This window comes from Meleagris gallopavo, chromosome 8 (genome assembly GCF_905368555.1).
Source record: "Meleagris gallopavo chromosome 8, MGAL_WU_HG_1.1, whole genome shotgun sequence".
NCBI lineage: Eukaryota > Metazoa > Chordata > Aves > Galliformes > Phasianidae > Meleagris > Meleagris gallopavo.
In genome coordinates this window covers 27,373,050-27,389,313 of record NC_139411.1, presented here as the reverse complement: position 1 = coordinate 27,389,313, position 16,264 = coordinate 27,373,050, and the positions used below count along the sequence as shown (strand labels likewise).

The 16,264-nt window shown below is 42.9% G+C and overlaps 1 protein-coding gene across 1 annotated transcript in view; it reads right to left on the bottom strand.

Annotated features, from left to right (window-relative positions):
- Nucleotides 1-12,095: 12,095 nt before the first annotated feature.
- The window catches only part of FHIP2A (FHF complex subunit HOOK interacting protein 2A), a 35,370-nt gene continuing 31,201 nt past the window's right edge, over nucleotides 12,096-16,264 (bottom strand). The window contains exons 16-17 of the mRNA XM_085229243.1: nucleotides 15,985-16,088; nucleotides 12,096-15,883 (exon numbers count right to left, since the gene is read on the bottom strand). Of these exons, the coding sequence (XP_085085369.1) occupies nucleotides 15,778-15,883; nucleotides 15,985-16,088 (210 nt within the window). The 3' untranslated portion in view covers nucleotides 12,096-15,777. The remainder of the gene's footprint in view (nucleotides 15,884-15,984; nucleotides 16,089-16,264) is intronic.

Sequence of the window (16,264 nt, the reverse complement as noted above, 5' to 3'; positions counted from 1 at the left end):
GCTTCATCCTTCTTCATGACATTCAGGCTGAACAGCTGGCCTTTCCCTGCATCCTGTGGGGCTGGGCGCAGCGAGCATGAATCAACGCAGCAGAGGTCTGCACGACCTTGTAATAAATTGGCATTGTCCTTTGACTTGGCGGTGTTGGACCTGCAACATAAATTCTTGCTCAGGATGTAAACCCAGACCTACTCCTTGGTTGCTTCTCTGTGGTATCCGGAATTAATACAGCACGTCGTGATTCAGTTCTGATGCAATTGCAGTTAAATGATGCTGTCTATCTAAGTACATTTAATTAAGAAATATTTACAGAGCAATTAAGTGTTCTGAGAACTGCAATATAATGACTTGGAATTCTTCATTACTTCTTTTTCTTTCTTTTCCGTTGCAATACTTACTTCTGCATTTCATCTTTTGTGCTGGTAACTTAATGCTGTGTCACATCTAACATCTCCCCTTTAGAGGCAATGAAGCTGGGACCACCGTGTTGGTTCTGTGCTTCTTTCCTTGCAGTTGCAAATTCTACATATTAGACTTTACTTCAATTTTCCAAAACAAAACCAACATTGAGAATTGCACAATGTCAGAAGGAAAGATTTGTCCTAGTTAGATTTTGCTGAATCTTGTTGGATATGCTCTGCTTCATTTTTCCAGTTCCTCTGTTACATGGAAAAGGCCAAAAGAACGCACAATAATTGTTTAGTATTATCTTTACTATTAATTAAAAATCCATAAATTGCAAGTGCAAACAAAGATGAATAATTCATCTCCTAACAGTGGATCTGACAACAAAAATCCATATTCTGGCTGGATTTTCTCTAGATACACAAGGTAATGGAATTAACTCCCATAAAGGAGTTTAAAATTATCTTGTTTGTGTATCTTGAATGTAAATACAGGCAGGTGAGTTTACAGAGAGACAGGAAAAAAAAAAAAAGGGAATATTTACAGAATAGGTCTTTAGTTTATCTTTTACAATGTTTGATTGACTTTCTAATGTCCTCTTTAGTAGCTTCATTCTGCATAATCAGAGCCAGAAGAAAAAATCATCAATGAGCGAGGCAATCTGATCAGCATTTTCCTCCCACGGCGGTTAAAGGAAGCGTACAGCCCGAGACCACGGTGAGCAGAGCTCAATATCAGAGCTTGAGACACTGGTCAATCAATGAAACCAAGCCCCTGAAGTGAAGGGCAGAGTGTGTGCAGCTGCTTGTGTCTGGGCTCCAGTTTGGGCATCCTGTCTGCTGCTGGACAGCTGGATGTTTCCACACCTCTGAAGTCTCACACTGGCTGCCTCCAAGCTTTCCTAAAAGCGTTCCTCACACTCCCTCAGCAAAGTCTCTGAACCTCCTGACTCTGTCAGGAACACATTTGCTTCAGAGCTGTGATGCACAGAGCTCCAAAGGACACAAGGAGAGCCCGTAAGCACTCAGACAAACCCAAAACTTGTGATTTTGATCCATTTTCTCATTTTGAAAATATAGATGTTAGACAAAGTTGTGCTGGGCTCCTGCAACCTTCTCATTTACAGGGCATCCCACTGCAGGAATCCATCCATAGAAGAGCTCCTGAGCACGCACATGCCCTAGCTCACACTGCTGTGGTGATTTAAAGATACTTCTGTGCCCACTCCCACTCCTGCTGCCCCTCTTGGGGGATGGATAATCTGCACAACTGCCCAGCAATGAACAGGTTCCGCAGCCTTTGCCTGATGATGATCTGCCCGTGCCAGCTTTAATTAGCTGCAAGGAGCCAGAGGTATCGGAACTGCTTTACTTGTGCAGAGTAAATCCTCGCTCTCTGACTTCCCCCAGCCCTGGAATTTATTCCTCGCTTGGATCTGACCACATCTGTGGGCTGAGGAGGCAAACACAGGAGAGCGAGGAGGAATTTTGCAGCCTGCCCCTCAGGGCAAGGAGCTGCAGCTCAGCCTTTCACACTGACCCGTTTTTCCAGAATATTTATGCCTGATCATCCACTGCTGTTTACCTCCTGGCCTACCCTCCTGGCTCACCCTGAGCTCCTTATCAGCCAGCCTCTGCTATTTAGAAAGCATAAAACAAAACGCTAGGAATCTGAAATTGGTGAAAACCCTTTTTGCCAGGCACTGAAGCATCTGCTAAGGGAGCCGTACAGAATTAATGGTGCGGGCACCATTAAGGGCTGCAAGCGGAGACCAGCAGGTGCCCCGGCAGCAGCACACAGACATATAAAGTGCAGGGTGCCCTCACCCCAGCAGGAGCAACTGTTCTCAGTTTTGGGTAGGAACGGATTTTCAGGGCCAGTTATTAGTTCCGAGCAATGCGTGCAGCTGTTCCATCCACGCTGGTTGTTTTCACATTGCCTGCTTGCAGACACTGCAGTAGGAACACTCTGAGCAGGAGGCAGAAAGCTGGTTAGCGCTCTCCACAGAGACTTCTTTCTTATAACCCCTCTGTATATGTATTTTCTAATGGATCAGAAGCACAGAGCAGCAGGAGCTGAATCCAGCTTCGTGCTCTCCCCTCTGACCTGCCTCATTACTGGAGGAAAGGGGCAGCCCAAAGCACATTGATGTGGAAAAGACCCGTCAGGTCTTGAGATCCATCATGCTGCTAGAGGAAGGGTAAGGCCTTTCCGAGGTCACAGCTGAGATCAGCAAGTTTGGCTGTTTAAACAATTTTGCAAGAAAAGATGCTTTTGCTGTGGGATTTGGGGTTGCTTTGGTCAGTTCCGCTTTTTCCCTCTGCCTGATCCAGGCTGCCTGGAGGTAACCATGGTTTTGCCAGTGATTTCACTGTAATGGGAATTTGATCTTGAAGTACACTGAGTTCACAGGCCTTATAAACTATAATATTTTGCACATGTCTGCTCTCAATCCGGACAGCCAGAGGGCTGAAGGTACATTTCCTCACTGCAAGCAGCATGAAATAGGTTTTGACTTAAAGGAGAGCCACATCACTAACATTCGTGTCGTACCTTCGGGAGGGAATGGAAGGAGAATCATGACCACCCACACTTTATTGACTTTATTCCTTCCTTAACTAACTGGCAAACTTTTGAAAATGTGCACAGTAGCCATTTTCTGAGATATGAAAGCAAGCTCTAAATTACGATCCTCAAATCACCAACTCAGAGCCCTTAGATATATATATTTTTCTCTGTTTCTTCCACTATAATTTCCGGGCTGGAGATCTGGCCATTAATAGCAGCTACATCATTACACTGCCGTGACACTCCGGCAGCACCCTCATCCATTTCAGTCATTGATCTGCTAATGCACGCCGGATGAGAAAGGAAAAGGTCCCACTCATTCATCCTACCCTCCCTCCTCCTCCTCTCACCAGGTGGCGACCACTCACCCTGTGCTTTAAATCCTGATCGGATTTCAGATGCTCAGTGTTAATTGCCTCAGTACAAGGACTGACCCCAGAAAGCAAAACTAAAATTAAAGTAGCAGGGCCATAGAGGTGGGTGAGATGCTACAGAAGTGGCTCTGCAGCTGCTTCCCGTGGTTACAGTCTGTGGGCAACACTGGAAATGGCAAGTGAGAGCAGGAGCTGTGAAGCACACATGGAGTATGAAGGTGAGTGAAGAAAAGAGGAAAAGAAAGGCTAAAAAATGAGGCAATAAAATGAGATCAAAGGTGCAGCAACATGCTGCTGCAGGAATGGCACCTTAAGTAGCATCAACTGCACAAGTAACACTGTAATTCCTGCTGTGTGTGAGACCAGAAAACTCTTTCCTATGGGCAACCTGTTCTAGCAGGGTTTGGAATTGGGTGATCTGTAAGGTCCCTTCCAACCCAAGCCGTTCTGTGATCCTGTGACCTGCAGTAAATTCATGCTGCAGCTCTGTGTCAAGTTATGAGTCACAAAGATACTGAGCTGAAAGATAAGATGGTGATGCTTGTAGCTCCTTGGGATCTTCTAACCCAGCAATTGGATTTTTCTAATCTATCCAAGCAGCCTATGGGCTGATTCCTCCTTTCCTCATCCACGTGTTGCTTGGTACATCTGTTCTTTTGTTCTATTTCTCCTTATCCTTATATTGCTCATTTTGGGGATCAAAGGATAAAGGAAATAAAAATCCTGTTAGTTCTCAAAGGTCCCCACAGCAGTAGATAATTGGTTTCCAATCAAGCCCAGCCTGCCTTTGATCTCCAGCTCGCACAGAACACTCTGCTCAGCCACAAGCATGTGTTCAGTAGCACTACCGGGAGATCTAATTTTGAACATCCGCAATTACCTGCGCAGTGGCACTTATAAAAGATGAGAAGCACTGATAACAATGCTCTGTTTTTGTGCCATCTCACGTTAATGAGACAGTACACCTTTCTAAGAGGGGCTGTCAGTAACACTGCACGCATGGCGGCACAGCGTGGGGCTGTGCATCCATCCTCCTCTCCCATTCTCCACAGGGAAGCCAAAGAGGAATGCGCTGCCCGTTCTCACCACTGAATGCTCTTGTTTCTGTTTATCTTTCAGCAAAAGCAAATCACAATGCCCAGCAGCAATGGATGGGAACATTTTAAAGCCAGCTCTGTGCCCTCATTTGCCTTAGCAAGCAGCTCATCTGCGCTGTTGCTTCTAACTTCCATGCCCTTCCCCGACTCACTGAATACCCCTCTCTTCCTGCCTCCCCCCACACCCGACCCCCACTAAGACATACCGGCAGATTTTGTTCCCATCAAGACATAAGATGTGCAGCCTGGGGTTGCAGAGTGCAGGAGACACACAAGGATGTACTTAGGCATACCAAAATCGGCTGTTGACTGTTTCTTTAAATAAACAGTATACATTCATTTAGCTGAAAATAGGTCTCCTGTCAAGCTCCTACCCTAGAGCAACTACCAGTTGCACTGTCAAAATCGCTCTCTGTGGTTCTGAATAGGTTTCTTAATGAAAGAGCAACATTAGCTCTTTAGAACATTTTGTCCCTGAAGGATGCGGCGGCAGCAGCCGCTGAATGATTTCTGGCTCAGAGATGCTTACAAATGAGAGGAAATATAATAGTTTAAAACATGAGTATCAGCTCCCTGGAACTGCTTCGGAACAGTGATTCGGGAAACCAGGAGAAAAATGGATGGTTAAGAGAGGTACCTGCTGATGATCACTGTTTTCATATGCATGTGACCCCCGGGAATAACTGTGTGTGGGCACGGTGTCACCGAACCAACCGGTGACAGGAATGATTTGGGACGCCACCCAAAGAAAAATACGTTCTGACAAAAATGAAATTTTAATGCCCACTGGTTGCTGGATTAAATAATGATGAGCATCTGAATGAAATGCTCTGTTTCTATTTCTGCACTCTGTTCATAGCGACTGTCAGGGCAGTCATTTTTTATTCTGGTTAAAGCTGGGAGCACCCACAGAGTGTGGTTGGAATTGAGCAGAGAGGGCTGGACTCAAAGAAATGAAACAGAGCCTTTGTGGTGCAGGACGAAGCAGCACTCACGTGTCCTCTTCTTTCCTTAAGGGGGACGATGTGGCTGAAGGCTCCAAACGGGGGCATTGACACCGCTTAGACACAGAGAGAGATTTACACACAGCCTTGTGCATCTCCCAGTCTCACTTTGAGACTGATTTAAATGTCACTATTCTTAGGCAGGAAAACCCCAGAAGAAGCTCTTCCTTAGCATGGCGGGTGTCAGGGTCAAGAGCAATGATAAAAGGGAGGACTTTAATCATTGGCAGACAGCAGTATTTGTCCCTGCTTTGTCCGGGTGGCAGCGGGGGAATGGACTTTTCCTGCTGTATTTATTCCTGCTACTTGGTTTTTTTCAGAGATCTGAAATGTATTTTTTACTGTTATGACCCAACAAGGAAACACACCTTGCCTATAAAGCCCAGAACTTCCTGTAAGTGTAACTCTGCAGTCTGTTCCAAGAGTAGCTCTCAGTCCAGATCTAATTACTGTGGAAAGAATTCTGTCTAGGCATAAAAAAAAATGCGGCGATAATAATAGAACTGATAATTGCACCACATTACGGAAGTTCTAGTTATAAAATAGTTATACAAATTGTAGTTAAACTTAGTTGTAGAAATGCTGGTTAAAAATGCTGCCCACGCTGCTGTTTTCTCTTCCATTTTGTGATGCTGTGCCCCTCCCAGGCTGTGGTCAGCCCTGTGAGGCACTGCACAGGTCCCCAGCACCTGCAGCACTTTACCGGGAGCAAGAGCTCATGTCAACAGTTTCTTCTCCCTCCCCCCCCATGATCCTCTTGTGTTCATTTTAATACGTTTGCTAACCTGCTTTGACGCCTTTGTTTTTCCTTTATCATCCTGCAGCTCTGCTTTACATCTGAATTTGCTGCATATGGCACTTATGGATATGCTATGTACTATTTCTTTGTTCTCTTTTCAGCCAGCTCCACCTGACCACAGCTCTGGGATCCGCCATGCCAAGCCTGCTCCCCATCTCTCCTCACCCAACCAGTTCCTCTAATGCCCAAAAGGCCTTGGCCACATCACACGTGTCCCATATTTCTCTGCACCACATCACAAAGTTACAGTGATGAGCTAGAGCAGTACCACTGCAACAATAAGCAAAGGAAAAGCAACTAGCCACGGCCACCTGCTCCAAAGAACTATTGCTCTTAAGGAGAAGAGATGGAGAAGAGGAGCTCAAGGGAGACCTCATTGCCCTCTCCATCTCCTGGCAAGAATGTTATGGCGAGGCAGGAGTCAAACTCTGCTCCCAGCTAACAGCAGTAGGAAAGAGGGAGTGGTTTTAAGTTGCATCAGGGGACATTCAGGTTGGATATTAGGAAAAATTTCTTCTCAGAATGAGTGGTGATGCAGTGGCACAGGCTGCCCAGGGAGCTGGAGGAGTCATCGTCTCTGGAGGTGTTCAAGAATCATGGAGATGTAGCACTGAGAGACTTGGTTGGCAGGCACGGTGGGGATGGGTTTGGGTTGGACTTTGTCTTCTTAATGGTCTTTTCCTCAGCACAAAGCCTGGGGCTGGTCACCAGCACCAGCAATGCCATGGCTGTGTTAATGTGTAGCTCTGATTCCCATTTGCTCCCCATCCTACCCAGCCTCACAGCTGTGGGTCTGCGGATCAGCCCAACATCAGGAGGTCTCTCTGTTCACTGAGATTAATAAAGTTCGGAGATTGGTGCCTCCTGAGTTATGTTTATACAGGTTTAGGGAACTGCTGGAATAAATGGTGCTGAATTAATATGAAGCTAAAAATAGGGCAATCAGGTGGAATCTTTAGCTGCTGTAATAGTTGAGCTATACAATTATACTGACCTTGGCTCATGATGCTGCAACTTTAAATTCCAGTTTCAGCTTAGAAATCTGTACGTGGCATCTGGGTCAGCTCCTTATCTTCCCTGAACCTCAGGAGCAGTCCTGCAGCAGTGTCTGAAGGGCTTCCACTAATAGTTCATACAGCTGTTAAACATGAAGATTTTCTGCAGAAAACCACGTCAAGAAGTCAAGCTCTCCTCTGCCAAATGTTTTAGTACAAGAACTGAAAGGATAGATTGCACCTACAAAGATCACCTTTAAAATAAAGTTAAATGAAGTCTGCAGCACACACTCCTGGCACATGGAATTCCTCTATGACAGTTTCCTGTATTAGTGGTGTGAGTCAGCTGCTGTCCTATGGAATTAAAGGCAGATTTCTCCCTCCAAACCACAACCCAACTTAGTGGCTTAAGACCACCACAGTGTGTGTGGATGGTAACCAGACTGATTAAAAATAACTAAGGCAGAACGAAGCCCAGAGATCAAGGGGTAAAAGGTAACCCAAGCACTAAGGAACTACAGTTACTTTAAATTGCACCAACTCCTGCATGCGTTGGCTGGAATGGTGAGCATCGTATTACTTGCAGTTCCTACACCTTTGCTTCTGTCTGAAATAATATCAACTATGAAAAGATAATTTACTGGATAAGTATTAACATTGAACTATAGCTGCTAAAGGATGGTGAGTCAATGGCAGCTGTACCATGGTTCCAAACTATCAGAAGAATTACACTTCCACTTCCAGCTGAGAAGTGAAAGACAAGCTTACAGCGTGGGTTGGGCGCTGCGGTGCTGTCTGTCTGATTGAACAGATCCCATTTAATCACATCAAGGCACGTATTTCTCCATTATTCTCTATGGTTGATATTTAGAAACAAAAAGGCAACCCTACTTTAGAAATTGGGCAATCAGAATCGCATTAGTAGACCAAATTGACATCTGGAATTAATTATAAAAGGAAGAAAAAGAGGTTGTGCTCTTTTGATCTTTAGAATGTAAACACAAGGTCTGATAAATCTGGTTGCCCACACATTTCCCATCTTACAAACATCAAGGCTTATTGTGATTTGTTGGCTGATATTAAACCAGCTCCTTATTTAATGATCCAAGCTGAGATCATGGCAGACATCAACTACACAGCATGAAATGCACGCTAAAGCTCATACCATTTTGTTGCACATTTTACCCCATATTGGCACTACTTTTCCTAAATTGTAGCAAGGAGTCAGGGCACTGGAGCAGCAGAATTCCAAATGAATGTAAAGGCTTGCTTACTGAGACCAATGCTGTCTGCATGCTGGAAAGGGCAAAACTTCAGTTACCATTGGCGTAGGTGAGCATCTTGCACAGTGCAGACAAATGTTTGCCTATATAAGCAAGGACCAGTGGCTTGGATGACTGAATTTTGATCTCATGTTATTCAGACTTTTGCTCCTTGGGAATTCGTGTGAGGTAAGTATTATCTGAACAAAGAAACAGGTAACAGGTTTAGCCATCAGAATAAAATATGTTTTCCTTCTCCCTGGTTTATGCTTCATGCCTGTGAAGCTGATACCAAACTACCACAATTATTATGTTTCATGGTTGGATAGCAAGCAATAGGACAAGAGGGAATGGTTTTAAACTAAAAGAGAAGAGGTTTAGATTAGAGGTAAGGAGGGAATTTTTACTCAGAGGCAGCGAGGCCCTGGCAGCACAGCCCAGAGCTATGGGTGCCCCATCCCTGAAGGTGCCCGTGGGCAGGGGCAGCACTGTGTGAAGACTTGGTGTCATTTCTATCGAAGTTCCCACCGATGTCACTGTGCTCAGGTGTCACTCAAACCTTCCCCCCACACACTGCAGCTCCCAACCCCTCCGGGGGCAGCTCTGCTTTCCTCTGTGCTGTCCTGTCACCCACCAGAGCTGAGCGGACTGCTGACTGCAGGATGCCCAAGGGGAAGGGGAACTGTTCCAGGGGTTAGAAAGGATGGAGTTAACAAGGCAGGAGAGCATGAGTCTCAGGAGGCAGGATAAACAATAGAAAGGTTTCCTTCCTTTATAAGAAGCTTAATGGAAAATTGTCTGCAAAGATGCACGGTGCCAGTGGATTTGCTGCTAATAGTAAAACCAGGAGCCTTCCAAAACCTTAGGAAATAAAAATTCATGACCGAGAAAATAAACCCAAATTAAGAAATACTGACTTGACAGGTGCTTCCTGGGGCTGCGGAGATGAGGGAGGGAGAAGTGGGTTTCTCAAGTGAGGGATAATGACGATGCGGAGCACAGGTAATTTGTTTCCTCTCTCGGAGGTGCCCAGCATGGGGCCTGGCCTGGCTCATCACGCTGTGCCTCCCGCTGCTCCTAAGGGGTGCAGCTCCTGCAAAGAGGTTTTCCTGCGAGCGAGCCTCATTTTGGGAGGCTGAAAATTGCTTCTTTCAGATTGCAGCAACATTCCTCACCTACAGGAGACTTTCAAGTGGATCAGTCTACCTCACTGCTTTCTAGCGGAACAAACACAAGTCATTTAGGAGCTGTTAATTAGCCGGGAGCCTGAGGATGTAAAAAAGTGTGCTTACTGCATCGCCCCGCTGGCGCAGGCTGGTTTCCTGCTGCAGCACTCAATGCTTTGTCCAGTCTGGTTTTAAAATGTGTCGGGTAACAGGCTCCTTGCACTGCTGCTCCAGCAGCACTCATGGTCAGGAAGTGCTCATTGATCACCGGTATCGCTTTTCCTCGATGACATTACTTCATTAATTACAGGCCGATAAATCAGGATTGGTATTTCCTCCAGCTGTAATGCTTAAGGCTTTCAAATCTTTTTACGGGCAAGTAATGCTCCTCCAATCCCAAGCAGGAATTTCTCTGCGCACAACACAGTTACTTCTGTTGTCCTTCTCCTAAATCCCTTGCTGTGATTTAATATCTTCTCTTATTTTTCCCAGGACTTCTTCTGGTCCTGCTGTATGCCATGACTTGGCACAAAGACACATTTTCATTTGCAATGTCTATCTCAAATAGAGACGTTGGAAAATACGGAAATCTCTCTACAAACTGGGAAATTGAATACTGTGCACTGGGAAACACAATGCAAATATCTCATTTTTGCTGTCCCTAACACAACAGATTTCTAAAGCAGCTTATTATTGCCATCTATGGCTCTTTGTGGAGGATTTCACAGCACCAGCAGTGCCTACTGTACCATCTTGCAATTCAATAGGCCTTCTGCTGAGTGCCACATCAGATTCTAAGAGGCACCTTTTTACCTTTATCAATCTGACTCTAAAGGCAAAACTAGCAACAAATCTGAACTTGTAAAATCCAACTTTTCACACTTTCTTGCTTTTCTGGTGTTTCCAAGAAGCTTACAGCACCTGAAAGCTTTAAGCACCATGTGCTTCACTTGATTCTTAAATTGCTCTTCAATTTTCTTGCTCCCCCTTGATCAGCTGAGGTTCTGTCTCAAGGATGCATCAGGGACATGTGGGTTTAGGCCAACAGGGCTCACACAGCTTGTGACAGATACTCTTCTCCCAGCATTAATCCACTTTAATCCAACTGGATCACACTCAGGCTTTGACAGCACCGGTTCTGTTAATATTTAAAGGTTAACAAATTCAGTAGATCCTGTGCAACTTATAGATACATAGAGAGCTTTGTCTGAGATTCTGTAAAATGAGTTAACGGATGTAAAGGATACCACACAATGGGGTATTTTTTTCATAAGATTTGGAGCATTAGAGAAACTTGCATTAGAATGCAAGTGCCATAATCATGCTTCAATAATGAAGTGATTTCATGGATATCAGAGAAAAATACTGGAAGATATAAACTGTGCAGTTTTCTCATACAAATTCGCACTGCTTGCGGAACAAATGTGTCCCCAAATCTCTAAATACCTCATGCAGGCACAGCAAATAAATGATTTGGGGTGGGAGATGACAATCTCTGAGACCCAAGAGGATGGGGGAAAGATGCTGAGAGCTGTAAAAAAGCTGTCAAGTGTACCATCTTGCTGTTGCTCTCCTTGTTAAAGATGCGAGAGCACTTGCAGCTGTTAAATACTGAGAAGGAGAAACAGCTTAACATCCAAGTGTAGCCCTCAAAGGGAATCTTAAAGAGCAGTAAGATTTTAAAAAAGATGATAACTTGAGGGACACCAAAAATCATACTAAGAAAATGCAACTTTAAAATACATAAAAACACATAACAAAGCCTTCCTCAAAGGCCCCAAAGGAAGAAAAGATGCTCGCTTACATCTGTGGCATTTGTACCCAACTCAATAAACTGATGTTGTGACTGAGGCATTCTGCACTCAAACGCCGTAGAAAACAAAGGTCTTGACCAGCTCAAGTCTTGAAAGATATCAGGGCTCTTGGGAAGAGCAGACATTCATCAGTGCCCAGGATGACTGCACACTGGCCATTTCCCCCAGCTTCCAATCTTCATGGGAAAGAGCATGCTACTTCATTCAGCCCTGCACAGCACAGGGTTTATTCCAGCAGCTGCTGCAGTGATAGACAAAATAAACTCAAAATAAAATAAAATAAAATAAAAATAAAAATTCAAGATCAAAGACATGATGTAAAACAAACATACAAAGATTCAACATTTTCTCAAGGTCATCTAAGGAAAGCCCATTATGGGTTCTGTAATAATAGAAGTAATTACTTCACTGAAATTAATCTCTCTATTGAGAATATCCCCTTTAATCTTGCATGTATTTTTTTTTTAGCACAAAAAGGTGGGTTTTCTTGCAACTTCTCTTGTAAAACTTAACATTGTATGTCTGGTAATGTGGCTGCTTCAGCATTCCTCACTGGAAATCCCACATCTTTGAAACCGTGGCAACACTGTCAGTAAGTGACCTACACAAAGTTTAATAGAAAAATTTTACTGAATATCCTCTGTTTAATGTAAACAAGGCAGGAGGCAAAACAAAGAGCATATATTTGATACAGTTACACGATTTTACAGGGCACAGAAACTGCTGAGGATCACGGTTTGAAAACCCATGTATGATGCACAATATCAGGTCACCCTCAGACCGAGCACATCACGTAACATTGAGACAGCGAGTTACAAAGAAATGTCACCTGTGAATTCACACAGCAGGTTATGGGAGACATTACCATGCATTCACAAAGCCATTCCATGATTATAGTGCCCTGTAAAAGCATGTGCAACAATCTTTACACTAATTGTAGTGTAAGCAAGCTCGGGATTCTGGTTCTCATATTATATATAATCTATGTATATATATACATAGGTGATGTACAACCAGACTCAAGCTGTGTATCAAATCACAGCTTTTATATTGCACAGACAAATACATAGTAAGAACGTTACACAGACAGGATCTGAATACCAGGAATATTACAGTCATATGGGAAAACAACTAAGGACAAACTTGTTCTACTGGAGCTTAGCACATGGCGTATTACAAAACTTTCTCTATCAGAGTCTAAACCAAATACATACTATAAATGGAAAAAAAAGTAAAAATGTGCATATTTACACGTGTGCATCAGGGTTAAAAAGTAGTTTGAGTTTGCTTTTTGAAATCAAAAGTTATTCTAGTATTTCCTCTCAAGCATTTCAATCTACTGATAATGGCCATAGTTTCAAAGGTGATAAGCACTTGCATTTCCCACTGACATCTGGAGGGTCTGCTTAGACTGTCAACTCCAGGCCACGCATTTCCTCAGGTGCCCACCTCTGGGTAATAAATAAGCACATACAAACACAGAGAGAAACAAAATGGGCACCTCAATGGCATGCATAGATTGGGAAGGTGAAAACACGGACCTCAACTAACTAAAAAAAAAAAGTGCATGAAAAGTATCACAAAACAAACTTAAATGAGATCCACCTCTTAAGGAAGATTAAATCACTTTTACAAAAATAAACACCATTGTCACCATGTATGGTAATTAAGGGTTGGTAGGCAACTCACAAACCAGTAAGGATTGTTTCACTTATTAGGATGGATCCATTTCTTACAAATTTATCAACTGAGTCTCACTGGTTCACAAGAACATTGCTGTTGTTGCTGAAGATTCAGGTATCAGTGAAAACAACATTGATGCCAATGGTTTCATTTAAGATCAGGCACCTCCTGAATGGCTTTACAAATTATCACGTTGCTTGGAAAGCTCTCGCAAGTTTCATTCATAGCTGTATCATCACATCCACTTTGCACTGAAATAAGGACATCAGAAATATTCTGGAACATACACATAAAAAAATAAATAACAGAAATTTGGAGGAAAAAGTAATTTAGCACAAGCAAAAAGCAACGAAGACTGAAACTGAGTGAAGCATCAGCATTTGTGCCCAACAGCTTGACTTTATCCATGCAAGGAACTGTAATTTAGGAAAATTATTGAAATTAAGCTTCACCTAACTCAGGTAGTTTAACTGCTTGTCTGAACTGGGATCTTAATTATAACAAATGTATATATTAAAAGTCACTGCATAGGCATATGTTCTATAGTATAAGTCAAGTACGTTCTATTAACACAGCTTCTAATACGACTAAAATTATTTGCTACTTTCAAGGCATATTTCTAAACAACAAAAATGAGAAAAGTGTCTTTTTATCCTGTGATGCTAATGTGACCTGAAAACACTTCATGGCTAAATTCAGGAGGGAAATAAGGGGGTAAGGAAGCCAGGTTGTTGTTTTTGTTTTGTTTCCTGAATTTATCTGGCAAAACAAAACAAAACAAAACAGAATCCTTCCAGTTGCAGGGAACACTGAACACAGGTTTTATTTCCCCAAAATATTTTCCCAGTTTCCCAATCACACTTTCTCCCCAGCTGAACCTGTATGGAAGCTTTTACAGCAGGACCATCTTCACTGCTGTGACAAGAATAAATTTAGCCCATTAACTGCGACACTTCTAATTAAGCTAACTTAAATGGCCTCTCAGCATCGACATTCTATATATATGTATATATATTAAAAAAAAAAAAATTAAAGGGATGGATTCAGAGCAGAATCTGATTCTTGGTAGAGTCCTATGAATACAGATGAATTCTAGTGACTGAATTAGTCCTTATTTGCATATAAAAAATCAAATCAGAAATGGACATTAACTGTGCAAATAGGATACTAGAAAAGACAAAGAAAGAAATACAATGTAAACACAAGGAGCTGAACTCTTACCTTGCCTGCCTACAGGAGGAGAAAGAGGTGCTATACACCTGCATGGATAACAGGACAGCTCTCTCACCCAAAGCAGTGTGTGTGCCTGACAGGGCAAGGCTCAGCCTCTCAGATCTCTGCTGGTGCCTATGCAGCAGTGAGTTCCAAATTCTGACTGAGGAGCCAGCTGCCACTGCATGGGAGAAATAGCAGCAAAGCTCCCTGAAGTCTGAGCAATGCAAATGGGCTGAGAGCACTCATACTGAAAAAAAAAAATTCACTGAGATACAGTTCTGTATCCCAGCACTACACAAAACAGGCACAAATTTTGGTCCTACATATGGTATCAACACTTTAACTGAATTGATATTTGTCAATCTTTTGCTGGGCATTACTGCTAGGGTTAGATAAGCAATAAAAACACTTCTAAAATTACAGAACATATATATTGCCAATTTTCAAGGCACAAAAGATTGTTAAACCAATTCAAGCTAAGCAGCAACTAAAAAGAAATTAAAAATACTGTTTCAGCAACAACAACTAATGACCTATAGTTAACTTTCCTGTAAAGGTGACAAAAGCCAAGCAAATGGAGTTCACATGCAAAAACCTACAGTAAATCTAGTTACAGAGATGACCTTAAGAGCAATCACTTGGAAAGACAAAGACAAATATGATATAAACATGTATAATTCAGGTATTTGTTACGGGTGTGATCCTGAATCTGGGTTAGTTCACTAGTATGGGTTTCATACTAACGTATCTCCTGTAGTAATCCACAGGAAAATCAAGCTGAGAGTTGTCTTTAAGATTCATCATAAAAAAAAAAAAAAAAACAAATAAAAAACCCTCATGAATATATCTCACTGTATAGGAATTAGTGGATTCTTTGAACTTATCTTCATTTTTAATTTCAACTATAATTTTGATTACATTACAACTGCAGGTGTGATTTCCTTTCACATATCCACTTTAGAAGAAAAAGAATCAGGATATAAGAATGTTTTAAAATTAATTTGCTGTTTAGAAATAATATGGTCACAAAAAGCGAATTGGCGCATGTGAGCCCCAGAACATGTATAGACCTAACTCCCTGAACATTGTCATCATAACAGAAAAATAACCAAGGTCTGATGTCTGTGGTTCTTCATGCAGTTTTTGCAGCTCTTCACACAGTGGCTAGAAATGCTGTGTGTTGGTTTAATCATATTCTAGGTCCGTTTCAATCCATCTCCCTTGTAACGCAGTGAATGGCAACAACTGGTGCAAGTAATCTAACTTCCAATTCTGCCAAAAGCCAACAGGCACTTTGCCAGGAGACGCCACCTCTTCTCATCTGGGTGTTGTCAGTAGTCTTTTGGACTGAAATAGACTAGGTGATCTTACAGCCGGGCCACTCATCAAGGCTGCTTACGGTGTAGATGAGGCATGATACTTCACAAATGCAATCGCTGCCAGCTCTTTGCAGAATTCTTCCAGCACAATCACACCCTCCAGTAATGTCATGTGGTCAATGCTGAGAGAGAGAGAGAGAGGGGAAAAAAGAGCAGAGAGTCAGGACTGGCATACACAAAACCCAGCAGTGGGTCCTGAAGGAAATGCAATGCGTTTACTCACACAGGCCCTTCAGGCTCCAAGCCCAGCAGGCGTTTTCTGACCAGCAGAAGTTTGGGAGTGAAATCTGGGATGCGCTGGATTCTAACCATGAGGTCTCCAACCACCTGCAAAGTACAACACCATCAACACACAAAGTAACATCTCTCTGTGACTGACAGCAAGCTTAAATGACAGTCTTCAGTGTCTGGGACATGAAGCCACTTCAGAATCATCACAGACTCAAAGTAATACTCAGAATAGCTGCTCTGTGTCAAAAAGGGTGAGTGGTCATAAGCACTGA